The sequence below is a fragment of the Hibiscus syriacus genome, unplaced genomic scaffold, assembly GCF_006381635.1.
Source record: "Hibiscus syriacus cultivar Baekdansim isolate YM2019G1 unplaced genomic scaffold, ASM638163v2 tig00116959_pilon, whole genome shotgun sequence".
Classification (NCBI taxonomy): domain Eukaryota; kingdom Viridiplantae; phylum Streptophyta; class Magnoliopsida; order Malvales; family Malvaceae; genus Hibiscus; species Hibiscus syriacus.
Window position 1 is genome coordinate 328,498 of NW_024063485.1, and position 25,770 is coordinate 354,267.

Consider the following 25,770-nt stretch of genomic DNA (forward strand, 5'->3'; position numbering starts at 1 on the left):
ATGGCAATTTGATTATACCCCAAGTATTTGTCCAAGAAATAGTAATATACTTTGCCAGCTAGTCAATCCAGTATTTGATCGATGAACGACAAAGGAAAGTGATCCTTCTTGGTGAACTTGTTAAGTTTGCGGTAGTCCATGCATATTCGCCACCCGGTGATAGTATGTGCTGGTAGCAACTTAATGTCTTCACTTGTCACCACGATCGTACCTCCCTTATTTAGCACACATTGAACAGGACTCACCCAAGAACTATCAGAGATGAGGTAAATCACTCTAGCATTAAGCCACTTAAGAGTTTCTTTCATTACAACTTACTTCATGATTGGGTTTAATCTTGTTGCGGTTCAATGGATTTTCCATGGAATTCTTCCAACAGGATTTTGTACTTGCAAATGGTTGGACTTTCCTTTCAAATCAACCATCGTCCATCCTAACGGTCACTTATGTTGTGACAAAACACTTAGCAGACTAGATTCTTGGTTAGGAGTAAGGGTAGAGGAAATAATCACAGGTAAAGTTTCATTACTACCCAGATAGGCATATTTAAGATACTGTGGCAAATTCTTAAGCTTTAGGGTAGGAGCATGCTGTAATGAGGGCTTAGGAGGAACAAATTCTTCAAAATTAAAAGGTTCACAACGCGTACCTGGGGCTAGCTACGAGGAAGCTAGCTTGATGTTCCTCAAACAAAAAGTCATTAGGCTTTTCGGCCTTTAAGTCTTCAAATAGCCTCTCATCAGTTTCCAGCTGAATGAAAATGTCATGTTAAAATTGATATGCTTCTCTTGCTATAAATGAATCCACTTCTAAAATGCTCTGGCATTCTTCAGAATCAACCATGTATTTGAGATAACGGAAGACATTCATAGTGACACATTGGTTGGCCACTCTCATGGTCAGCTTACCCTTCTCACTGTCAATAAGAATATGATCGATAGCTAGGGGAGGGTATCCCTAAAATTATAGGTGTTGTGGCATCGACCTCACAGTCCAGAATCAGAAAGTTGACTGGAAATACGAACTTGTTAACCCACACAATGACATCCTCGATTCTCCCTTCAGGACGAACATGTGAACGATCGGCTAATTGCAAGATGAAAGATATGGGTCTCGCATTTGCTATTCCAAGATTCATTAAAATTGACTTAGGCATCAAGTTCACACTTGAGCCAAGGTCACATAGTGTCTTCCCAACATATTTGTCTCATATCAAACATGGAATGATAAAACTGCCTGGATCATGTCTTTTTGGTGGAAGCTTGCTTAAGGAAGAGCAATATTCTTTTATCGTGGAAATTGTCTCATACTGCTCAGTCTTTCTTTTCTTGGTAACAATCTCCTTGAGGAATTTAGCATATGTAGGCATTTGTTCCATAGTTTCCAGAAAAGGAACATTGATATGAAGTTGACTCAGAATGTCAACAAACTTTTTGAATTGAATATCTTTGTTATGCTTCTTTAGTCTTTGCGGGAAATGAGGTGGGGTCTAACTTCTTGTACTGATGTGGTGGGAACAGAGTTTGCCTTGGCTTTTTTGTTTGCTCCCTCAGTCACTTTACTTGATGAACCCTTATCCTCTTCCACTGGTGTTTCTTATGGAAATTCATGATCAGCTTGCACGGTTACATGGGGTAAATTATTCTTTGGTTTTCCCCCAAACTTGTCTTCGACATTGATTTGAGTACCACTCCGTAGAGTTAGTACACTACATTGTGCTTTTCCATGAGGTTTCGTGACTTCAATGTCACTTGGAAGATGTCCTGGTCGTCGTTCTTGTAACGTCGCGGTAATTTTAGCAATCTGACTCTCCAATGCCCTCAGAGATGAACTGTGGCTCTGAAGAAGGGCTCCTTGGTTTTTGATAGAGTTCGCATGGTCTTGCAGCATGGTATTCGTAGTTTCTATGAACTTTTGCATTGTAGCTTCCAAAGAACTTGTGCTATATGAATATGGCCCTCCCTTGTTAGAATTATGCCAAGGCATATTTGTTTGAAAACCTTGAGAGTCATTGAAATTCTTCTACCGAACTGGTTGATTAGCATTGTTGGTTACTTGATTTCCCCAAGAAAAGTTTGGATGTTGATGCCATCCAGGATTATATGTGTTAGAATAGGGGTTGTTGTTGCCTCGATTGTAGTTTCCCACATAGTTGATGGATTCTTGATTGGTCAGGCACTCACTCTCATGGTGATTGCCTTGGCATAATAAACATGTTGAATTGGCTACCTTTACTTCTCTAACCTCACTTGGTCTCTGCAAATTCTTCAATATATTGGTGATAGAAACAAGTTGGACAGACATCGAATCCTTAGCATATAGCTCGAATTCCAGGTGATTTTCGCCCAAGTCCAAGCCCTGTAGATGGAAATTGATAATCATTGTTGGCAATCCTATCCAGAATGTCAAATGCCTCCGCATGTTATTTGCCAAGTAATGTCCCATTTGCCGAGGCATCTAGCATCAACCTCGTGGGCGTATTAACTCAATTATAGAACATCACCACTTGCTTCCAATCTTGAAAACTATGATTTAAACATTTGCGAAACAATCCTTTATATCGATTCCAACATTCATACGTTGATTCGTCATCAGCTTGACGAAAACAAGCGATGTCGTTTCTCAGTTGTTTATTCATGATCGGAGGATTATATCGTAACAATATTTTTGCACATATCAGTTCAGACTCCATTGAACCAGCTGGAACGCCACTCAACCAAGCCCTTGATCGGTCACGTAGAGAATATGGAAATAGTTTTAACTTCGATATATCTTCGTGCACTCCTTGTTGGCGAAAAGAATCGCACACCACCAAGAAATTATGAATATGTTGTCTGGCATCTTCATTTGGCATGCCCCCAAATATCCTATGTAATTCAACATATTGAACATAACAGGTTTGAGCTCGAAATGGGTTGCCTGAATCTCTGGTGCTATAATTCCAGGATTTAAGTCATCTAGAATAGGGTTTAAGTGATCATGAATAACACAAGGTCTGGCTGTATTCCCAACATTCTGAATTGCCTCGACATTCTGATCTTTCTCATTACCAATGCATTGATTTCTGATTTGATACATATTTGCACGTTGAACACGTCTTCTTTGCCTAAAAGTCTCTCGATATTAGGTTCTAATGGCTCCTTAGAGTGTCTTCTGGTCATACACCAAGAAAAACCTGAAAAATATAAGGAAAATAAAAAGTAAAACTATATAAAAAAATAAACAAGTAAAATAAAAATGATATGACAAAACAAATTAACTTCCAGTTGCCAATCCCCGGCAACGGCGCCAAAAACTTGTCCGCTTGGTGACTACTATATATTATTACGGAAATATGTGTAAGTATACACAATCGAACAAGTAATATAGTGATGAGTGAGTATCGTATCCACGGGGATTGGAGGAAATTGATAAGTTTAATCAAAGCACTTTACTATGTCACCAAGGTAAAGTTAGTGATGGTATGTACATATGAGAATGTTGTGGCAAAATGAAATGGATTTTGTGGTAATGGAATGATGGTAATATGGTAGCAGATGGAGATGTCGTGGCAAATTATATTGTGTTGAGTGCAATCAAATGAAAATGTAAAGGCAAAATAAAATATAAAAGTAGGATTTGATTACTAGAACTTTAACTTCCTCACACGACAAGCTACTATGAGAATGAGTGATAGGAGTCACTTGGGAAATTTAAGTCTACTTCTCAGAATGGTCTTACTTCTATGGTTTATCTGCCCGACAGAGTTTACTAAGGGTGCCTTATGCTATCTCTAATAAGGGAATCGACAGATTGAAGATGCCTTGGCAAACAGGTTGGCGTAAACCCCTGCAGTTATCCTATGGTCCAGATAACAGAATATGTCTCGGCAATACCCTGCGGTAGCATTAACATCTAACCTCTCGTTCATGCGCAATTCCTTTTAGTCGAATGAAATCTTAGCCTTATCTCTAAGGTGGATTATGCCTAGTTACTATCTAGAACCCCTTGTTTATGTGGTTCCTCCCTAGTTTCTCTCAAACACTAAAGATATGCTACCTAGTCATTCTATCGAACACTAAGTAATCTCCTAAGGAATGACTACTCTCATAGCTCCTACAACCTTAAGGCACTAAGCTTCATAAACAAAATAGATAATAACATACAAAAACAACCATTCATTAAAGCAAATCTTAAATATCCAAAATGAACTCCCACCAAATAGGATTAGTTCATGGTGGAGTTCGAATACATCAAGTACAAAGCAAGTTAATCTGTTCCTTACAACCAGAATGATAAAAATGAAAGCAAAGAGCAAAGGAAATGAGGAAAAGCCTTCAACGTGCACTGTCAGAGCTTCCCTTGGCCACCACGTACTGCCCAGCGAACTAGCTTCTCTCGGACGCCTAGAATGACACTCCCTCTATCTTGTCAACGGAGGAATGCCACAACAAATAGGATAGGTGGAGAAAGGAGAGACATTTTTCTCTGAATTTAGGGCTCTTGGCGTGTGTAAAAGTCTTTTTTGCAAGGTGGCTTCATCTCCTATTTATAAGGGAGAATAAACCTAGGAATTTGTGTTAAAATTCTTAGGATACCCCAAATCATGATTCATTCATGTGAGGGTGGGTAGAGCTGGCAGTGGTCCCCTTGGGCAGTTAGCAGTGGTCTAGCCTGGGTGGCTGGCTGAGTACCCGACAATATCAAGCTGCAGCAGGTCACAGTCTGGCAGGATCATCAGCAACAAGGTGTGGTTCGACAAGATCAGTTGTAGCAGCTTGTTGTCCCCTCCAGGCAGGTGTCTCATCACGGGTAGAGATCACGTGAATATAGGGACATATGGCTCTAAAAATATCTTCTTTCATTTTGTTATGTCATGGCATTTTCATTCTGCTCAGCAGTCTCCTTATGTCATGGCATTTCCCTTTTGCTTTTCCTTGCTCTCAAATGTGCATCACCAAACAAATACTTCCCCCCTAAAGCGGCACTAATTACAAAATAAAATACAGCGACAAACAGAATTCCACCATATGCAACTATGCTCCTAAATGCATCTATATGATCCTAAAGGGCTCTTAGACAGCCAATAACTTAAGTGAAAAGGTCTCAAATATGACCTTTTTACGGAGTTATCAGTAATCACAATGTTTTTATCGAAGGCCTTCATACATCCTTAAAGTTTAATTGTAAATTGGTCATAGTGGATAAATTGACTAAGTATAGTCATTTTATTAGGCTCCCTCACCCCAACACTGTTAAGAAGTGGCAAAGAAATTTTGGAACATTTATATTGCATGGTTAACTACAGATTGTGATTTCAGATAGGGATAAAGGTTTTACTTGTCTATTTTGGAAGGAGCTTTTCAAGTAATTAGGGACCATTACTCTATTTAGCGATGCATACGGAGATATATGATCAGACATAAAGAGTTAACTAGTGTTTGGAACAATACTTGCGCAGTCTGTGTTTCCTAAACTAATGATTGGGCACAGTGGTTACCTCAGCTGAATGGTGGGTGACACTAATTTCATACAACCATTAGCATGACAACGTTCGAAGCATTGTATGGTAAGGCCCAATTTTACAACAAAACTACAACACACCAGTTTAGGTAATTCAAGATATGCAACAACAAAGAGAACAATTAAACAGAGTTTGAAAGATAATCTCATCAGAGCTCAACACCGAATGAAGCAGAACACATAAACATCGTTCAAAGAGGCAATTTGATATTGGAGATGAAGTTTACCTTAAGCTACAGCCCTATCGTCAAACCTCTGTTGCTATTTGTCGAAACTTGAAGTTATCTGCCAAATTTTTGGTACCTACAAAGTCATTGAGAGAATTGGCTCAATTATACAATTACAATTACCTGCAAACTCGAAGATTCACCCCATTTTTCATTAAGTTTGATGAAGAGAATATCGGAAGGAATATTGTTACCTCTTGATCCTCCTGAGTTTGGAGTTGACGATTAACTTAGTGTTTATCCGACGGTTGTGTTGGAAAAGCGAATCGTCAAACGACATAACAAAGTTGTGACCCAACAACTCGTACAGTGGTCGAACTTGGAACCGGAGAGTGCTACGTGGGAAGATTATTCCGTTTTGAGATCCCAATTTCCTGGGTTGATCCTTAGGACAAGGATCGGTGAAGGGGAGGTAATGTTATGGTGGTAAGGCAGAGTTAGGGCTTGAATTTAAGAAATCGAGGAGTGAAGGAATTGGGGATTTAGAGATTGAAGTGAAATGGGGAAAATTGATTCAGATAAAAGGTAAATAGAGGAAAAGCAAAATGACGACGTTGATGGAGTGGACTTTAAACATACAAATGGGATTGGTGGGCTTGAGAGCACGTTGATGGATCCAAGCATGGACAGTGGGCTAACACAGCACCTGGAGCAGACCATTAAGAAGAAGAGAAGAATCACATGATTTGGGAGTTAGTTATCCAGCTGGCACTAGCCACGGTTCAGTACATTGTATAGAATAAATTAAGATTGAGAGAACGTACCGTTATGATGAAAATTCAATGAAATTCTGAATTTCCTTTCATCCTTCTTCTACTCCTATTTCCTTTCTACCAAAATCATAACAAACTTGATCCTCACCACTTTTCTTGATTGAAAGGTGTGGACTCTCCCACTCCCATTGCAATCTCAATATATTCCTCTGCTTTGATTTAATTAAATGTTTACTTGTTTTGAAGTATCCAATTGCACTTACTGTAACTATTCTGTGGTTGTGAAGTTTCTTCTCAAGACCATTAGTAACTCTTACCCAATTTAGAAGAACTACTGCTGGCTCGACCTTAATAAAAAAATAATAATATTGTTGCCTCAAAATGGCAATTTGAAGGAGATATGGCATGGAGCACTTCCAAACCGATATTTGTTGGTCTAAGAAGTTTAGAGATCACATCAGTTGCTATCCTAAACTGTTTCATTCAGCCATTACCAAATCTTGAAAAGCTCGACGCGGTAAGGGCAGTCTTCAAAGAATTAATTCCATGTGATTCGTGAAGGACTTAGGGATGAAGATGAACATGCAGGATCAGTTGCTCACTTGAAGGAATTAAGGTTGTCTGGAATTGTCTGGAAGAAAGAAGTAGCACTTGCAAAAAGTTATCTGCAACCCTGGAATTTCTACAAGTATTAAAGAATTTAGTACCATCGTCTGTCATTGTAACATTTGACAACACTAGGGGTAACAAAATGTCATGGATTAGCAACACTTACAACAGCTAAAAGCATGGTGCAACTAACAAGAATGAGTATATCCAAGGATGAACCGAGGGAATATTGAGTCTAGAAACTTTATAAAACTTGACCACTTGTTCTGTCACCTCTATACCAAAACCTGCATTCTTAAGATAGGCATTTCAGGTTGGATCTTAGATACCATGCCACAACTCCTCCAGTTCAGCTACTTCAAAAAATAATCGAGTTCTGGGCTTTTTTAGAGCCACGACCACAAGATAAGAGCCTTGCGCTCTACGACTGACTAAATAGGCAATTTGCTAGTTCTGTTGTTTGTTAAATTAAAAAATCAAACAATAGCGTCGAGAGAACCAATGTAGGCACAAAGTTTATAGCAGGTACATGCTTTAGCTGAGGCATTAGTGTTTCTCTACAACAAGTATTTGAAACCGAAGTGCAAAGTTTAAAACAGCACGGGAAAAAAGAAACAACTTTTCATCTTACCGGCAACGCTCAACGAAGAGACTTCAATATCGAGCCATTACCAATTTATCAAACGTGAATATATTTGAAAAAAAACGATCCTATAGGATTTCCAGCCTGAAGAGTGTACTTCCAGTCTCAGTACGTAACAAGAGACCTCCCACAACTTAGTGATCTAGCAATAGCTTGCAGTGGAGGATGTTTCCAGGCTAGAGGAAGGATCGGATTCAGAAATGACTCTCACCTTCAAGTTCGATCAGCCGATCCTTTGTGAATTGGAGTCCACCGGAGAACTCGAGTGGTAAGCAACAAAAGTGGCCTATGTTAAAAGAGTTAGCAGCATACGAGTGTGGGAAAATGAAGATGCTTGTACACAACTCGACTCCTCACCACCTTTCTTGGTTGACATGGTATCAACTCTCCTACTCCCATTCCAATCTCAATGAATTTATCTTCTTTGATTTGGTTAAAGTGTTTACACATCTTAAAGTAGGGTAACCTACACCAAATATCATTCAACTTAATTTGGGCAAAATGTACTACTTTTACATGTTATTTGTTAGGTTTGTTTAGTTTGCAGAAAAAATTCTAGTGTTATAGGATCCTTGTTACCTTGGCTAAAGGGCGAGCACAACGGCCCATTTTCTCAAGATCCACGTCCATGCGTTCATTTTTGCTTCCTCAAATTTAATTAATCATTTCATTCACTGAATTCACTAGTGCTAATTGCTACTCGCAGTTCATAGATCTTCACTGGGCAGGTTGTGTTCTGATTTGATTTATAAAATTGAGCTTTTTTAAAACTAAAATCAAGTATAAGTTGTGTCGTAACCGGTTTTCGTCCGGGCACGAAATTATTTACTTGACGGGAAAAGTGATGTGAATAAATGTTCTGATTTGATTTATAAAATTGAGCTTTTTTGAAAACTAAAATCAAGTATAAGTTGTGTTGTTCTTTTTTTTAGGATAAGGTCAGATCGCGTTAGAGTCCGAATTTTTTAGAATACAAGATTATGGATGTTTTTTTTTGGGAGAATAAGATCCAGTTAGATTTAAGTTTAGGATAAAAATATCGTATTTGAATTAAACATATATAATAATATAATTATCTCTTATATATTTAGAGATAATTACAATAATATCTTATTTTATATATTTTTAATTAGATATTTATTTTATCAAATAAAAGTAAAATTATATATAGATCGAGTTAGGTCGATTATGAATTTTCACCTCAGAAACCGAATCGAATTTAAGATCAAATAATTTTTCCCTCTAATTATATATAAAAATTATTTTAATTCCAAATATTTTTTAATAGTCGGAGGTGATTATAATATAATATTTTAAAAAAAATTAATCAATAAATAGCATATAAGTCCTACAAACGTAATTATTCGAACCTAAAATTTTTAAATAGAACAATATTTTTTTATCATTAAAATCACCGTATGAGTTATTTAATTCCAAGCATTTAAATTCATAAATATGAGCAATATTTATAAGCTAGTTAAATAAGGATAGAAGATAGGGTAAATGGGTGGGGTTTGTTCCTTAAATAAATTGGTCCCAGTGTCTGCATGGTTTCACGTGTCCTGCTGTCACCGTGGCCGCTAATTACAGCATCAGCTACTGTATAGGATTCGAAGAGAACCCCAAAAAATATTTCATAAAATTAAAAGGAAAAAAAAAACAAAGAGAGTATCCTTTCCAATTCCCTCTTTGTCCCTCACTCTCATGCCTCTTCACTGGATCCCACTTCCTTTTCATGTTCCATTTTCACCCATCATTAATTATGAAACCCTGTTTTTTTCCTCTATATTTGTATTGGATTTAAGGTCAAATTAAATAAATTTCATTTTTAAAATCATGTCTAACATTTAGTTTAGATTTTAATTTGATTCATACTTTAAAAAAACTAACAGAATTTTAAAATTCAATTTGAAGGTCTAAAGCAGGGAAAATCAACAAGATATCAAATAAGCGTCATCTTGATTAGTCGTGACCATATCAAATCAACCCTTAAAAATGAAAAAGTGTCAAAGAATCGAAAAACATGCCAAAAAGCACAAGAAAATATGTCATATAGGCAGAGAAAAACGTACAACAAAGACAGACTTATTGAAAATAAAAAAAAATAAAGATAAGATAAAAAAGAAAAAGACAATTAAGAATATCGGCAGTCGACAACCAACATTAAAGTTGATGTCACCGTCGACCAACAAAGATAAAAAGAAAAATAGATGAGCGACACACCAATAAGAAAAAAAATTGATTTTTAAGGTAAAAGTATTATCGCAATAACTATATAAATGAATTAATGTTTATTTGCTAATGGATTTTTTATTAAGATAATTAGGTGATTATAAGATAGTATCTTTTATAAATATTTTTAGATATTTGATAATGAATTCTCAATTACTACAGTTGTTGGTGTTTAAACCTGTAATCTCGTAGAACAACAATAGTTTATTTAACCACTTACGTAAGTTGATTCATCCGTTAATGGATAATTTTAAGAAAGAAATTGATTGAAAAACAATTGACTTGATATTAAAATCAAATATATCAACGGCCGATGACAACAAAGGATGTCCGTTCAAAAAGAAGTGACAACCTCAAAGGAACAGAAAAGGTCGAAACTTTTGAAGGGAAAAAAGAGAGCAAATAAACCTAGGAAAATTGTTGAGCTTTATATTCAATATTGGCCTCTTTTTTTAAGATAAATAATAAAAAAAGCATTTATTTTCCCATTAAAGTATATAAATTTAAAGAAATAATGTTACTTTAGGTATATAAATTTAAAATTTGTTACTTTTGTATTTATCATATTATTTATATTAGTTTTATTTTATATCAAAGTTTCAATCTTTGGCCCGTCACTTTTTGATAAAATGTTATTATGTGATGTTCTTAATATTTTATTCAAATTAACGAATCTAATTATACTTTTGAACATCACATGAATTAGGTAAAGTTAGAGACGGATGTATGATCTTATATTAAAAGAATAATTTTTTTAAAATATTTAGGAATGAATAAATTTATAAAATTCTAGGTATGATTTTATTCCTCTTCCTACCTCTTCCCTTTTTTTTACAACTCGTGTCAATTTTATTGATCAATCTAACTTTTTTTCTTTAATTTTGTTTTATCGACGGCGACATTGGTTTTGATGTTGGTTGCCGCCCGCCGATTGTCTTTTTTTTTTAGTTTTTTAATAAAAATAATTATATCTCTGTGACATGTTTTTTGCCTTTATGTCACGTTTTTCTCTGCCTTTTGGTAGTTTACAATTTTTTGGGATTGTTTTCATTTATCTTTTTTCTCAGGGTTGGTTTTGATATCGCCACGACTGACCAAGATGATGCTTATTTGTTATCATGATGCTATTCCCTGCTTTGGACTCTCATATTGATTTTGATACGCGATTTGCGTTCGTGGATAGTTTTCTCACGTCTTTTGACTCTGATTTACGATTTGTCGGTGACCTTCAGTAGCTTCATCTCCTTTTGTGGCTTATTTGCCGATGCAATCAGATTTGTTCGTATCTTTATTTTATTCAAGCATTGGTTAGGTTTTTTAACATTTTCCTTTTGTGGTCCTTGTGTGATTTAGGTAGCTAGTTTTTGTGTTAATTGTTATAAGAAAATGTCCTAATTATAATTTAGTTTACGTTTATTGTTATACTCATAAATCTTTATTGTAATTCTATATATTTTTTTTATTTTTAATAAAATTAACGGTTTTCTAAAAAAAAAATTCTAGAAATAAAAACATATCATCAACTAAAAATTCAAAGAAAATATCTATTAATTTAAAATTTTTAAAAGAAGATTACTCATCGATCCTTTCGATTCATCCCTGAGTAGAGGGGTAGTAATTAATTAAGAGTTAATCCAAAAATCAGCATTGAACATTTAGGAGGTGGCAGCATCTGTATTTTTGAGTGTTTCTGCACCATTTTCATGTCCCTTCCTCCTCTCCCATTTCCCTGATACCCTCCCAAACATACAAGAAAAGACCAACAAAAATGTTTGATGGACTGCCGGATCAATTCATAGGCGCCGTCTCCGCCTCATCGGCAACCGCAAGAACCACCGCTCTCCTCCCCCTCTCTTTCACTTCTTTTGACTCTTTGTACATCACGTCCTCTTCAAACTCCCATCATCATTATCATCAGCTGCCACCTCAGTTGTTGCAGCCATTGCACCAGCAGCAGAAGAATAATGAAGAGAGCAGCAGCTTGGTAACTATGAACACGGAGATTAATGAAAGAGATCAGAGATCCATGGCTGAACCCATTGATAATCTTCATCATCATCATCAACCTTGGTCCAACGATGAAGTTCTTGCACTGTTGAGGGTTAGATCCAGCATGGAAACTTGGTTCCCACAATTCACTGGAACATGTCTCAAGGTATACATACGTACATTTCTTCATGTTATTATTCATGTACATATTTATGGAGCCGTTGTTTAATAAAAGAGAGAAGGATACTTCATACTTATAAGTGAATAATGGATAGTAAAATAGAAAGGATAAGTGTTTGATATATAAATATAGGTAATTGTTTATTGCTTAAAATTCAATTTTATATATATATATATAGACACAATTATGGTGGGTGCAGGAAGTTGGCAGAGCTTGGGTTCAAAAGGAGTGCAGATAAATGCAAAAAGAAATTTGAAGAAGGAAGCAGATATTTCAGCACTACCAATTGCAGCAAAAACTACAGGATCTTTAGTGAACTTGAAGAACTTTGCCAAGCTGAGAATCTTCCTCATCATCAGAACCACCAGCTGCAGCAGCGACGGTGGCGGGAGGAGGAGGCTGTTGTTGCAGATGAAAGCAACAAAAACGTGGGAAAGTCAAGGGTATTAGACGACAATATAGGTCAGAATTTGGAAGATGATTCAAAAACTATTGATGTATTATACCAAACTTCACCAGAAAACAACAATGCACCAATATCATCAGATCAGGATAACAAAGGCAATGATGACAACAAAGCCAGCAGCAAGAACAAGAACAACAAGAAGAGGAAAAGAGTGAAGAAACTTGAGATGTTCAAAGGGTTTGTGAGGATATAGTGAACAAGTTGATGATCCAACAGAAGGAGATGCATAATAAGCTGATTGAGTATATGGTGAAGAGAGATGAAGAGAATGTTGCAAGAGAAGAAGCTTGGAAGAAGCAAGAGGTTGATAGGATTGACATGGAGCTTGAACATAGAGCCAAAGAACAAGCTGTTGCTGGTGTTAGACAGGCCACCATGATCAAATTCTTGAGCAAATTCTCACAAAATGGATCTTCAAAAGCCAATGTCTTGGAATTAGGGTTAATACAGCTTCTTCTTCCTTAGTTCCAGTTACAGAAAACCTAATCCTATCATCAATGAACAAAACAAAGTTGATCAAGTTTCTACCGCTTCATCTCCCATAAACCCTAATCCAAAAGCTCCCACTTCATCATTAGCTCCCCAAAACCCTAACCCACCATTGATGGTAAACAAAGCTCCTCAAAACCCTCCGTCCAGCGACAAAGAAGATATCGGAAAGCGATGGCCGAGAGACGAAGTATCGGCATTGATAAACCTGAGATGCAGTCTCTATAACAATGGCAACCACGACAAGGAAGAGGAGCCATGAAGCTCCCCTATGGGAAAGAATCTCGCAAGGGATGTTGGATTTGGGTTACAAGAGAAGTGCAAAGAGGTGCAAGGAGAAATGGGAAAACATTAACAAGTACTTCAGGAAAACCAAAGATGTCAACAAGAAGAGGTCCATTGACTCTAGGACATGCCCTTATTTTCACCAGTTAAGCACTTTGTACAGCCGAGGAACACTCACGGCACCGCCCGAAGGACCGGGAAACCACCCGAAGTCATCGGAAACAGTCTGTACCGTGCAAATTTCTAAAGGTGATGAGACGAACAGCATAATTCAAGAACCGGGTTTTGAATTCGAATTTTAAATCACATGTTAAATTAATTTTTAGTACTATAATATCTAATAACAGCATTAAGAATACTATAGTATATTAGATAAATAATAGTGGGTTGATATTTTTTAACTTTCTTAGAGAATCTGATGTAAACTTTCATGGAGGCCATATATTGTATTGTAGTGAGCACCAACAGTTTGGGAAATGATAATTTAATTTCAGGTCGGAGCTACTTTCATTATATATATGACAATTTTATTCACTTTTTATCATCGTAATTAATTACTGTAATTATAATTTTAAATTCATAGTTTAAATAGGGGCAGTTCACTGTTTGATGCCAAATGAAATAAAAACAATGCGGAAAGAAAATTCGGGAATCTTTTCAGGCAAGAAAATGAGGTTTTGTACATTAGTTGCTGGAAAATTTCAGAAACATGATAGATAATATATTTATATACGTAATCGAAATATATTCATAAATACTTAAACTGAGTATACATTAGTTTATTGGAGAGAAAAATGCGCATATAAAGAGTTTAATTTGAAATTCATTTGTGTTTTTTTTACAAAAACTTTAGGTCAGGTTGTTCTTTCGGTAGCAGATTTAGAAATATTTTTCATGATAGATGTATATGTATTAATAACAAAAAATCATATAGGATAAGTGCAAAAAAATTCTAGGGTGGACAATTTTAATAAAACGGACATATAACATAAAAAATTTCAGATTTCATAATGAATATGTGATCACCCTGGACATGTGAACATCCGCCACTGACTCTCATAGTTTAATTTGAAATTAATTTGTGTTTTTTTTACAAAAACTTTAGGTCAGGTTGTTCTTTCTGTAGTAGATTTAGAAATATTTTTCATGATAGATGTATATGTATTAATAACAAAAAATCATATAGGATAAATATAAAAAAATTCTAGGGTGGACAATTTTAATAAAACGGACATATAACATAAAAAAATTCAGATTTCATAATGAACATGTGACCACCCTGGACATGTGTACATCCGCCATTGACTCTCATAGTCTAGGATCAGGACATACCTAAAACCCAATTGAGATTTATATAGAAATTTATAAATTATTCGTAAAAAATATTGTTGATAAAATTCAAATTTAATTTTATAAATTTAAATTTTTGATAGGTTACAACGACAAAACAGCAGCTCCAACATTATGTTTGTTGGGACCCACCAATTTTCAGGGAAAATTAAATTTTACATTTTCAGAGTGTCTCCATACTATTATGTACGATCGGTAGAGTCGGGTTTTGGATTAATTGTATTTCACTTCAAATATATATTTAAATATAATTATCAAGTTTAAAAATATTTTATTTAATACAAAATTTAATTTTAATTTTGAGATAAATATTTATTTATTTTATATGACCTGATATAAATATTTAAAAATATATTTTATTCGATATAAGAATTTACTTGAAAAATTATAGAGATATATTATATTAATTATTTTTAAATATATAAAAGAATATATCAATATCTCAAATTAGATTAAAACTTTTTTGTATTAAATTCAAATTTAACTCGACTTTATTCTTTACAAAATTTAATCGATCTGAATTTATTTTTTTAAATTATATTATCGGATGGTCAAATTGTCATCCTACTCCCAAGCACTAATTATATAATTTTAGTTTTAAAATTAATTTTTAATTTATTTTGTTATTAATATTCACAATTTTTAGTTATTTTTTAAATAATATTAATTTTAAAGTTTAAATTCATCATTTTTATGTGATTACAATCATAACATCACTACAACCATCATTTATTATAATAGAATTATGAAAAATATAGCATATACTTTTTAATATATATATATATCATAGTTAAATTTAGGCAAAATAGTTACCGTTATAGTAAACTCAATTTATTATTTTCGCCTATATCAATTTTTTGCATCAATTTAGCACTCGAAGTTGTCTATGGTATTCATCTTAGCCCTCAAAGTCCGTTTTGACTAATAAAACCATTAGTCTTTTGCATTTTTCAATAATAACAATTTTCATATCAGCCAAATATTACTGACATGACTTGATGAAGACGTGATATTTATTAAAAAATAATAAAATATTTTATATTTAATAAATACAACAGTTAGAAAAAAAGTCCCCAAAAATCTTATCTAATCACTTAATCTCACTTAAATAAATAATAAAATTTTAGGAATTAGTTCCAACCAGTGTGTTTAATAAATATTTTAACCTAATCTATCACAATCCAATTTTTTATTGTAAAATAATTAATTAATTTAAAGGACTAATTAGTAAGATCTTCATAATTTTAAGGCAGTTTTCAAAATTCCTAAATTTTGAGCGACCTAAGTTGGCATTTACCCCTCTTCTTCAGTTAAAAAAAAGGTGAGATATTTTGTAATATTGGCCGATGGGTTTTGAACCCAAGCCAGAAGGAATGGGGAGCCATGCACTATTTTGTACTGTAGATGAAAAAAAATATAAAATAAATTTTAAAGTTTTTCTTATGGGAATTTAAATCCTCAATTCTTTTATCAATTGAATTAATTTCCTCGGGTGAAAACTTCACCGCCCGTAACTGTTGTCCCGTCGTTCGCTAGTCTCCAGTCGGTGATGGCTTACACCGTCGCCAGCAGCTGCTTTAGTGCCACCCGTGAGTAAACCCCAACTGTCAGCTACCCCGACGAGCCGACGTTCGTCTTAAAATCGTGAAAAACTCGTTCGAAGATCCGAAGCCGATCTCCGTCATCGTTGGGCGGGGAACGTTACAACCGACAGCATTCGATGCGTCGCCTCGTCCCGATTAAAACCCTGGTGGTCGATCTTTGAGCTTCGCTGCCATCTACTATGGAGAGCCCTCGAAAGCTTCGTTGGGAAACTCTAAACTTGTCGCTGATTTTCGCATTTTTTGATCGATTGGGTGATCTTTTCATCACACTGCCACTGCCATATGATTTCTTGCTCCATTCCATCCAAAACCCAACCAAAATCATCGCTTCATCGTTAGTTTTTCGCTGTCCACCGTTGGTTAAGACCTGTTTCTTTTTATTTAATTTTGGATTGATGTTTTGGTTGGATTATTAGGTTAATCTGAGTTGTCTTTGGTGTTTGATGGTGTTCTGGTTAATCGGTCGTCGCCTCCGTCCCTGTTGTCCGCTGTATGCACCACCACGCATCTCCACAGTACGTGGGGCTTCATTCCCAGCTGAGACTTCTGGAAAACTGAGTCAACTCGACCGAGTTGACCGAGTCAACTTAGTCAACTCGTGAGTCAACCCATTGAGTCAACTCAGACCAGTCAAACCCATTGACTGTTGACATATGATCGATGACTTTGACTTTGACTGTGTTGACCGCGGACTTTGACCAAAAAGTTAACTTTTTCAAAATGTCCTATTTTATGTTTTTTGACGTCATGAATCCGAATTCGTAGTCTGTTTCATTAGATTCAAACCAAGTAAATTGTTTTCCAGTGTTTTATCTTTCGATTCGAATAATGTTCCCGATTAAATTCTGTTTATGACGTAAATTCTTTTTGTTGGGATTTTTGGAAGCTCGAATCGATAACCGGAACGGTTTGCAAAGAGGGGTCGGAACGGTTTTGTGTTTAGGGAGTAAGGAGATTGAAAGATAGAAAATTGCACAACGATTTAGAGTGGTTCGAGTTTCTCAACCAAAGTCTATATCCACTACCTTAGCTCCTCACCAAGGATTTTCAATAAATTCACTAATTTGTTCTTTCTTTTGAGGACAAAGAGATAACCTTACAACTCCCTAGTTTTTTCGGGCTAAACTAGAACCTTTCCCTAGCTTTTACACGGAATAAGCTAGAACCTTTCCCCTTTACAAAAGGATAAAAGATGTAAACAAGAAAACCTCTCTAAGGTAGGTGTTTACAAGATTGAGCTCACAAGAACAAAATATTTACAAGAGAAAGATTAAATAAGAATGAAAAACTCTTCTCTTGTGTTTGATTGCTTGGATAGTTGTTCTCTTTTTTCTTCAAGTGTTCTTAGCTTGTATTTATAGCTTGGAATGTGTTTGATGTCGTATATAACCGTTGGGGATGTTTTGGAGCCGTTTGGGGATGATTTTTCTACTAAAAAAGGCTGCCCATAACATGGTGCATCGGTGCATTATCATGGTGCATCGATACCCCTTCATTAAATTCAAATAAACTAAATGTTACTAGTCGTTGTAGCCTTCGTGCATGGATGCACAGCAGGATGAATCGATGCACAACCTTGATGCATCGATGCACAGAAGGATGCATGGATGCACTAATTGCATTCGGTGTTTGAGTGCATGGATGCACTGCATGGTGCATCGATGCACTAGTGCAGGTGCATGGATGCACTGCGGGGATGCATGGATGCACTACAAGGGTGCATGGATGCACTTTGACACCCTTTAGCATTTTGGCTCAAATCCGAATTTAATGGACTTTGAATTATTTTTGAAACCTTTTACAACTTTGAATAAATTCGATTAAGTCCAAAAACATTTTGTAAATTCAATTCAAGTCCGAAAACCATTTTGCCTTAAATTGTTATATCAAAATATAGTTCAACAATCTCCCCCTTTTTGATATAACAAAACATTTGAAAAATTGTTTTTGGCAAAACCCCCCCTTAATAAATTGTTTAATGAAAAAGATACCAATTGTTAACAAATACCAATTGTTTGAAAATATATGAAAATGTTGCTCCTCCTTTTTCATTAAGAAATTGAATTTTTCAAACCAAAACTTCTCTCCCTTTTTGTTATATCAAAAATAATTCAATCTTTGAAGTTCAAAATAACTTTGGAGAGTAAGTAGTAAATTTGACATTTTAAAACTTATTTGAAAAATCAAAGCTCCCCCTCAATAAATGCATTCCAAACAAAATTTAGCTTTAAGAACTTGACACTTAAACAAAATTGAATTTCAACAAAGAATAAAAAACATGTTAGTAGCTCATGAAATTCAATGTATCCAAGTCTAAAATACTTTATGCAATATCAATTATTGAAATTAAGTGCATATGCATAAAGTTTTCCAAAAATGTTATGCATTTGAAAATTTTGATATCAATTGTTAGACATATATCATTTTCATTTAAACCACATGCATAAACATTTAAATTTAGGTCAAAAATTTTAAAATTTATAAAATCAAAACATTTGAAAAGTTGATATCAATTGTTAGAGAGATATCATTTGCATTAAAACCAATTTTGACCAAAATTCCTTATGATGAACTAAAAATTCTAAAAAATCATTAAAACTTTAAAATGTTCATCATAAAACCTTTTTAACATACATGAGATTAAAACAATAATGTATAATTATTTAAAAACAAAACTCATGCATGCTTAAAATCAAATGAGCAACCAAATAACTAAAATTAAAAACACTAAGCTTAGAGGTTACCCATTCCTTTTCATGTGTGGCTAGAGCATCTTGAATATCATCATTTTCATCACAATTGCTTCCATACATCTACAAGAGACATTTAAGTAGATTTTGGTATCCAAATTGCTTTGGATCCTTGAACATTAGTTACAATGCCCCTTGTTCCTTTCGGAACCCACACTTGTCTAATTCTAAAACGTTTTCCTTTCTTTAAAGGACAAGTATGTTCCAAATGATCATAAAAATGACAATGTGAGCATTTTGCCATTTTTAAACATAATAGGTTATTTTTACAAATTAATTCTTTTTCTTTTGTTAAGCCTTCAAGCTTAACTCCTAACTCAAAATTTTCTTTTTCTAAATCATTTATTTTGATTTTTGAAAGCTCTAAATTATTTTTCAAAATTTCATTTTGATTTTCAAAATCAACTTTTGCTTTCAAAATCAAATTATCTTTAATTTTGAGTTTTGAAATTAATTTCGTATATTTGGAATTCATGGTCTCAAATCCCAAATACAACATATTATAAGCATCTTGTAACTCATCAAAAGTAAATGAATTAAATTCATTTGATTTATAAGATACATCGAATTCTTCTTGAGTGGTCATGAGACATAGGTTGACTACTTCATCTTCATCATTGGAATCATCTTCATCACTCCAAGATGCAACAAATGCCTTCTTCCCCTTTCTCTTTAGAAGGGGACTTTCATACTTGACATGCCCCTTTCTTTGACAATTGAAACATATCAGGGGACTCTTCTTCTTGGTTGATTCATGTTTCACTTCCTTGGAAATCATGAATCTCTTGAGTTCCTTCAAGAGCTTGACCATCTCTTCTTCTTGTTCATCATCGTCTTCATCCACCTCATCACTTGAATCTTGATAGCTTTCATTGGTAGATTTGAAGGCAATGTCTACCTCCTTCTTCTTCTTGTTTTTCTTCTCTCCCCTTTCTTAATCTTCCTTCATCATCATCTCATGAGTGAGAAGAGAACCAATTAACTCGTAAAGAGTGAGAGACTTTAAGTTTCTTGCTTCGATAATGGTCGTCTTCTTCGATTGCCACTCCTTTGGAAGAGAGTAGATCATCTTCCTCACAAGCTTCTCATTAGGGATTACTTCTCCATATCCCTTAAGACTGTTGACAATCACAAAAAATCTATCCGTCATATCTTTGATGTCTTCATCGGGTTTCATCTTGAAGTTCTCGTAGCTATAGTTGAGAAGACTTTTCTTTGATTCCCTCACTTCGTTGGTTCCTTCATGAGTGACTTGGAGCTTATCCCAAATATCTTTGGCATTGGAACAAGATGAGATTCTTCCATATTCATTTGGGCCTAAAGCACATAATAGAATATGTATATCCTTAGAGTTAAGCTGGAAATTTTTCTGCTCTTCTCTACTCCATTCGTTGTACTTGCCGGGTGGAGAGGAGTAACCGTCCATGATTGAGTTCCAAGCTCCTAGATTGTAGGATTGAATAAAGTACATCATCTTATTCTTCCAATGTGCATAATTTGCTCCATTGAAGAAGGGTGGCTTGTTGACCGGTTGTGAATCCATAATGAGATATTCTTCAAGATAATAAGCACCGGAGGAAAAAGTCATTTCTTTTTCGGTTGCGTCGGAAATTGGTAGAGCTTCTTCGAGGATCGTCTCAAGGTGGTTAAGCCTTCTTAACGAGTTAGGCTCTGATGCCAATTGTTGGGATTTTCGGAAGCTCGAATCGACAATCAGAACGGTTTGCAAAGAGGGGTCGGAACGGTTTTGTGTTTAGGGAGTAAGGAGATTGAAAGATAGAAAATTGCACAACGATTTAGAGTGGTTCGAGTTTCTCAACCAAAGTCTACATCCACTACCTTAGCTCCTCACCAAATATTTTCCAACAAATTCACTAATTTTTTCTTTCTTTTGAGGACAAAGAGATAACCTTACAACTCCCTAGTTTTTCCAGGCTAAACTAGAACATTTCCCTAGCTTTTACACGGGATAAGCTAGAACCTTTCCCCTTTACAAAAGGATAAAAGATATAAACAAGAAGACCTCTCTAAGGTAGGTGTTTACAAGATTGAGCTCACAAGAACAAAATATTTACAAAAGAAAGATGAAATAAGAATGAAAAACTCTTCTCTTGTGTTTGATTGCTTGGATAGTTGTTCTCTTTTTTCTTCAAGTGTCCTTAGCTTGTATTTATAGCTTGGAATGTGTTTGATGTCGTATATAACCGTTGGGGATGTTTTGGAGCCGTTTGGGGGATGATTTTTCTACTCAAAAAGGTTGTCCATAACATGGTGCATCGGTGCACTATCATGGTGCATCGATACCCCTTCATTAAATTAAAATAAACTAGTCGTTACTACCCGTTATAGCCTTCGTGCATGGATGCACAACAGGATGCATCGATGCACATCCTTGATGCATCGATGCACAGAATGATGCATCGATGCACAGAAGGATGCATCGATGCACTAATTGCATTCGGTTTTTGAGTGCATAGATGTATTGCATGGTGCATCGATGCACTAGTGCAGGTGCATGGATGCACTGCATGGTGCATCGATGCACTAGTGCAGGTGCATGGATGCACTGCAGGGATGCATCGATGCACTAGTGCAGGTGCATGGATGCATTGCAGGGATGCATAGATGCACTGCAGGGATGCATAGATGCACTGCAGGGGTGCATGGATGCACTTTGACACCCTTTAGCATTTTGGCTCAAATCTGAATTTAATGGACTTTGAATTATTTTTTAAACCTTTTAAAACTTTGAATAAATTCAATTAAGTCCAAAAACATTTTGTAAATTCAATTCAAGTCCAAAAACCATTTTGCCTTAAATTGTTATATCAAAATATAGTTCAACACTTTTGCTATGTCACCGAGATATTATGGGACATCGAAATAAAGTGTGAGAGTATTCGAATGGAGTTCAAATGATCTTGCTTGAAAATCGAGATAATACTTTACTACCCTATGCATCTTTTACGATATATATTGGTAAGTCACTGATGCATGATTTATAACGTTTAGTCAAGTAAAGCCCGATGAATATTCTTAAATTTGTACTGAATATGGTAAACGGATATTAAATTGGTTAAGACTCGAATTGAGTACAATATAAAGTTGGTATAGTGAATAAGACTTGGATAACTTGCTTAAGAAATTAGAAGACCGATAATAAAGAAATTCAGGATCAACAATTGACCTCATGATCTGTAATTTTTGATTATTTTCTTTTAAGGTTGAGTGCTAAGAATACTTGGATAAGAAATTACAAAAATAGCCCTATGGAGTAAAATTACAAAAATGCCATAGTGCTGCAAAAAGACCAAGATTGCCCATGATAGTGAAAAATAACAATGAAATGACATAATTGACCAAATTACTAGAAAAAATTCATATGTTTGGATTGAACAGAATTACCAAAATATTATCGAGCTGCGAAATACCTTGAACTCTAAAGGACCAAATTAACCTCTAGTACAAAAATGACCCAAATACCCTTTAACCTAGAAATAAGTGAATGTTCTTGGATAATTCAAGAAATATCGAGAAATCTAATTATTGTACCGCCCCTCAAGGTTATGGAGACGACCCAAGTAAGTTGGTCATCATGGAGACTGTTGCAATACATATATAAAACATATACCATCGAAATACGTACAATTCCTCAAGATTCATTCAACGATGGTTTTGAAAGATTATCAGTTCGACTAGTGATGTCAGTATTAAAGTGTTAATATTCTTGAAGTGTCTCGATTCGAGTGGTTGATAGGCATCACAATGTTAGGATTTGTTCAGCTCGAGTTGACCTGATATCCTGATAAATTGACATGAATCTTGAATACCATAAATCATCGTTTCACCCATATTGGATTAAGTTGCTAAGAATCCACTAGAAATCAAAGTGTGTGAAATCCCCCTGATGACCTAAATAATGAACTCGCTCTGGTTATATATGAAATCTTAATTTATTATGATGTAAAGGTTCCTAAATACCTTTTGATACACTTGAAATCCTAAATGGTCCTGAAGCATCAATCTTTGAATGTCTATTTAGATATGTTAGCAATTAAACCCTTTTAATAGGGGCCTCGATCCTGAAATCCGATCAATTTTGTGTAAGTTCATACTTTATATTCCTGATAATTTCCAAGCACCTTCGAAAAATATATGGATCCTATAGTGTGTTCCCTATTGACAAAAATATTTTATCTTATTTATATAAAGTACAGTTTTTGATTTCTGAGACATGGTACAATTAGCTCCAGATTTCTTGTATTATTGCATGTTATCTTATATGTTTTATTAGGGTATTGTCTAGGTAGGTGTCCGGAGACTCTAAGGTTCAGCTAGCTGGTAAATCCTTTCTATTTTGGTCATTTATATTGGACTCCTAGATCCTAGGGGTCTAAGGTAAGTCCTTATGAATGCTTGTTCTGGGGTATTGCATTTGGTGTACGGTTGGAGGGAAACTTTGTATTTTAAATAAAAACCCAACTTCTGATTTATGTTTTCTGATATTACTGGTTCTATCTGAATCTGTTTTATTGGGGTATTGATTGGGTGGGATTATTGGGGTATCTGAATCTGAAATAACTACTATTATTTTTAAACTATGATTACATTTTATTCTGATTTTTGAAGGAACACACTAGACGTATGTTTCAATCTTTGAACTTGGTCTTCTGAATGTTTCCCATGAGCTATAAGCTACTTGTCTGTTACCTGAAGAAATATCAATAAAACCTCAGCTTATCACGAAAACCTGTAGATGCCTAAACCAATAAGAGAAATTTTATGCTTTTCATTTATCTGCATGTCCTTCATCATCATTTGACAGTTCTATATTACTGAGCACCCCAAAGCTCACCCTTTTACTCACCATTTTAAGTTAAAAGATCGTTCCAGTGCAACTACCGACTTCATTAATTGGAGTTCCTTCAGCTTTACTTGCAGAGTACGGTACAAGTGTAATTAGGGGGCATGTAGGTCATATTTGATTTTTATACTGAGTCTGAAACTTGTATAATTTTAATTCTGTTTGTAATATATGAATGATTTTCTGAACTTATATTTTATTTATAAATTATTTTATAATTTTACATATTTTAACAAAAATTTTAATTTTTATTAAATTTTTAATGTGGGTAAGAGTGATCCTTAAGTCTTAAATTTATTTTTCTTGTAGTTTAGGAAAATTGCATTGATAGAAGCCATTCAATCTGACATGAATGTCACATGTGATGGTCTGTGACTCGTCTCATATGCAGCCAAGAGAAATGGGTTGGCGCACGTGCATCTTGTGGAGGCCCACTCGTCCGATGGCTCAGAAATAATTTGATCATCAAAAAGCTAAAGTCAACTTGATCAATTTGTAATCCCCATCCAATTTTATTATTATATTTTTAATTTCACCCCCCCCCCCCAAAAAATAGAATTCACTTGGCCCTCTCTCAATATATTCTGATTATTAGTATGATTGTACTTTGTAATGGTTAATTTTCATGATAGTTATGCAAATATATATTATATTTAATTACACTTGTAAATTGTAACTTTGAAAAGACTTATATATTAAATTGACCTCATAATTATAGTAAAAAAAATAAAGTTTGAACTTGATTCAAATGACATTGTAAATACATGAATCAACTTACTTCAGTGGTTGAAAGAATCGTTATTTTTCTAGAGATCACGAGTTTGAACACCAACGACTGCAACAAAATGAATAAGCGTAAAGATGTTCAAACGGTTAATTCGATCGTATTCTTTTTAATGCACTTCGTATTAGCATGGGCGTATTAGGTCGAATATAGAGGATGATCTTGGGACATGTTTATAGCGCAAGGTATGTAGATAATCATTTTGGGTAGACTTATCGACCTATCTAGTCAGGCAATATAAGGGTAATTAGTTTGGGCTGTTTTCAACATTTAAGAAAGATTTTTTTTGGGCCATTAGGCGGAGTGGAAAAATTAATTGGCTCAGTAGGTTAGTTTAAAATTTATTTTACAATTTACGGTAAATGCTACAGACGTGATGAGTTTTAATAAAATATATATTTTTATTATAATTTATCACATCGGAGTGAAAATTTTAAATAAAAAATTATATTTTATCGTAACTCATCACGTCTACATGACGAGTTCCAAATTGCTATAGTAAATATCGTAAATCTCTAAATAATTTACTTTGTGTTGTATTGGGCCAATTTTGCCTTAGGGAAGGCCTCAGTTTTGTTACCCAAATTTAAGCTTTTCCTTTCACTTTTCTCTTGCAACTCGACCCCAAACTCAAGGATAGATCAAAAGATAACGGGGTATCTCCGAATATTTTAAATCTCCATGTTCTTTATTTATTTTTTTAATAATTTTTATTAATGATCTAGTTTTGTTTTTTTTAGAAATGACCATCCAGCTCAGTTGGTAGAGTACAAGGTTCTTAACCTTGAGGCCGTGGATCGAGTCTCATGGAGGGCATTTCATAATTTGGAGGTCTCCTACGGAAGTTGCTCTCAACTTAATGTTGGGGGCAACCTACTATCTTACCTCACTCTTACCCCATTACATATGGGAACAAGGGACATCCATTTTTGTTTCTCTTGAAAATTTATAATTTCACACCATATAAAATTTTGATATAACTCATTAAATTTTTACTTGATATAAAATTTTGCATCCGTCTTCGTCCAAACCTAACAATAATTAGTTGTGAAGCAAATCCAACTTCCACACTTTAGGAACAT

The 25,770-nt window shown here is 34.7% G+C and overlaps 1 protein-coding gene and 1 pseudogene across 1 annotated transcript; both read left to right on the forward strand.

Annotated features, from left to right (window-relative positions):
• Positions 1 to 11,649: 11,649 nt before the first annotated feature.
• LOC120189795 (trihelix transcription factor GTL2-like) lies at positions 11,650 to 12,144 on the forward strand. Its single transcript, XM_039192982.1, has one exon. It carries the CDS (start codon positions 11,695 to 11,697, stop codon positions 12,142 to 12,144), a length of 450 nt encoding a protein of 149 aa, XP_039048913.1. The 5' UTR covers positions 11,650 to 11,694.
• A 71-nt stretch (positions 12,145 to 12,215) lies between these two features.
• Positions 12,216 to 13,767, forward strand: LOC120189690 (annotated as a pseudogene).
• The last annotated feature ends 12,003 nt before the right edge of the window (positions 13,768 to 25,770 follow it).

Bases quoted from the DNA above. Each gene is read 5' to 3' on its own strand.
- LOC120189795 (XM_039192982.1), top strand. From the start codon at position 11,695: ATGTTTGATGGACTGCCGGATCAATTCATAGGCGCCGTCTCCGCCTCA.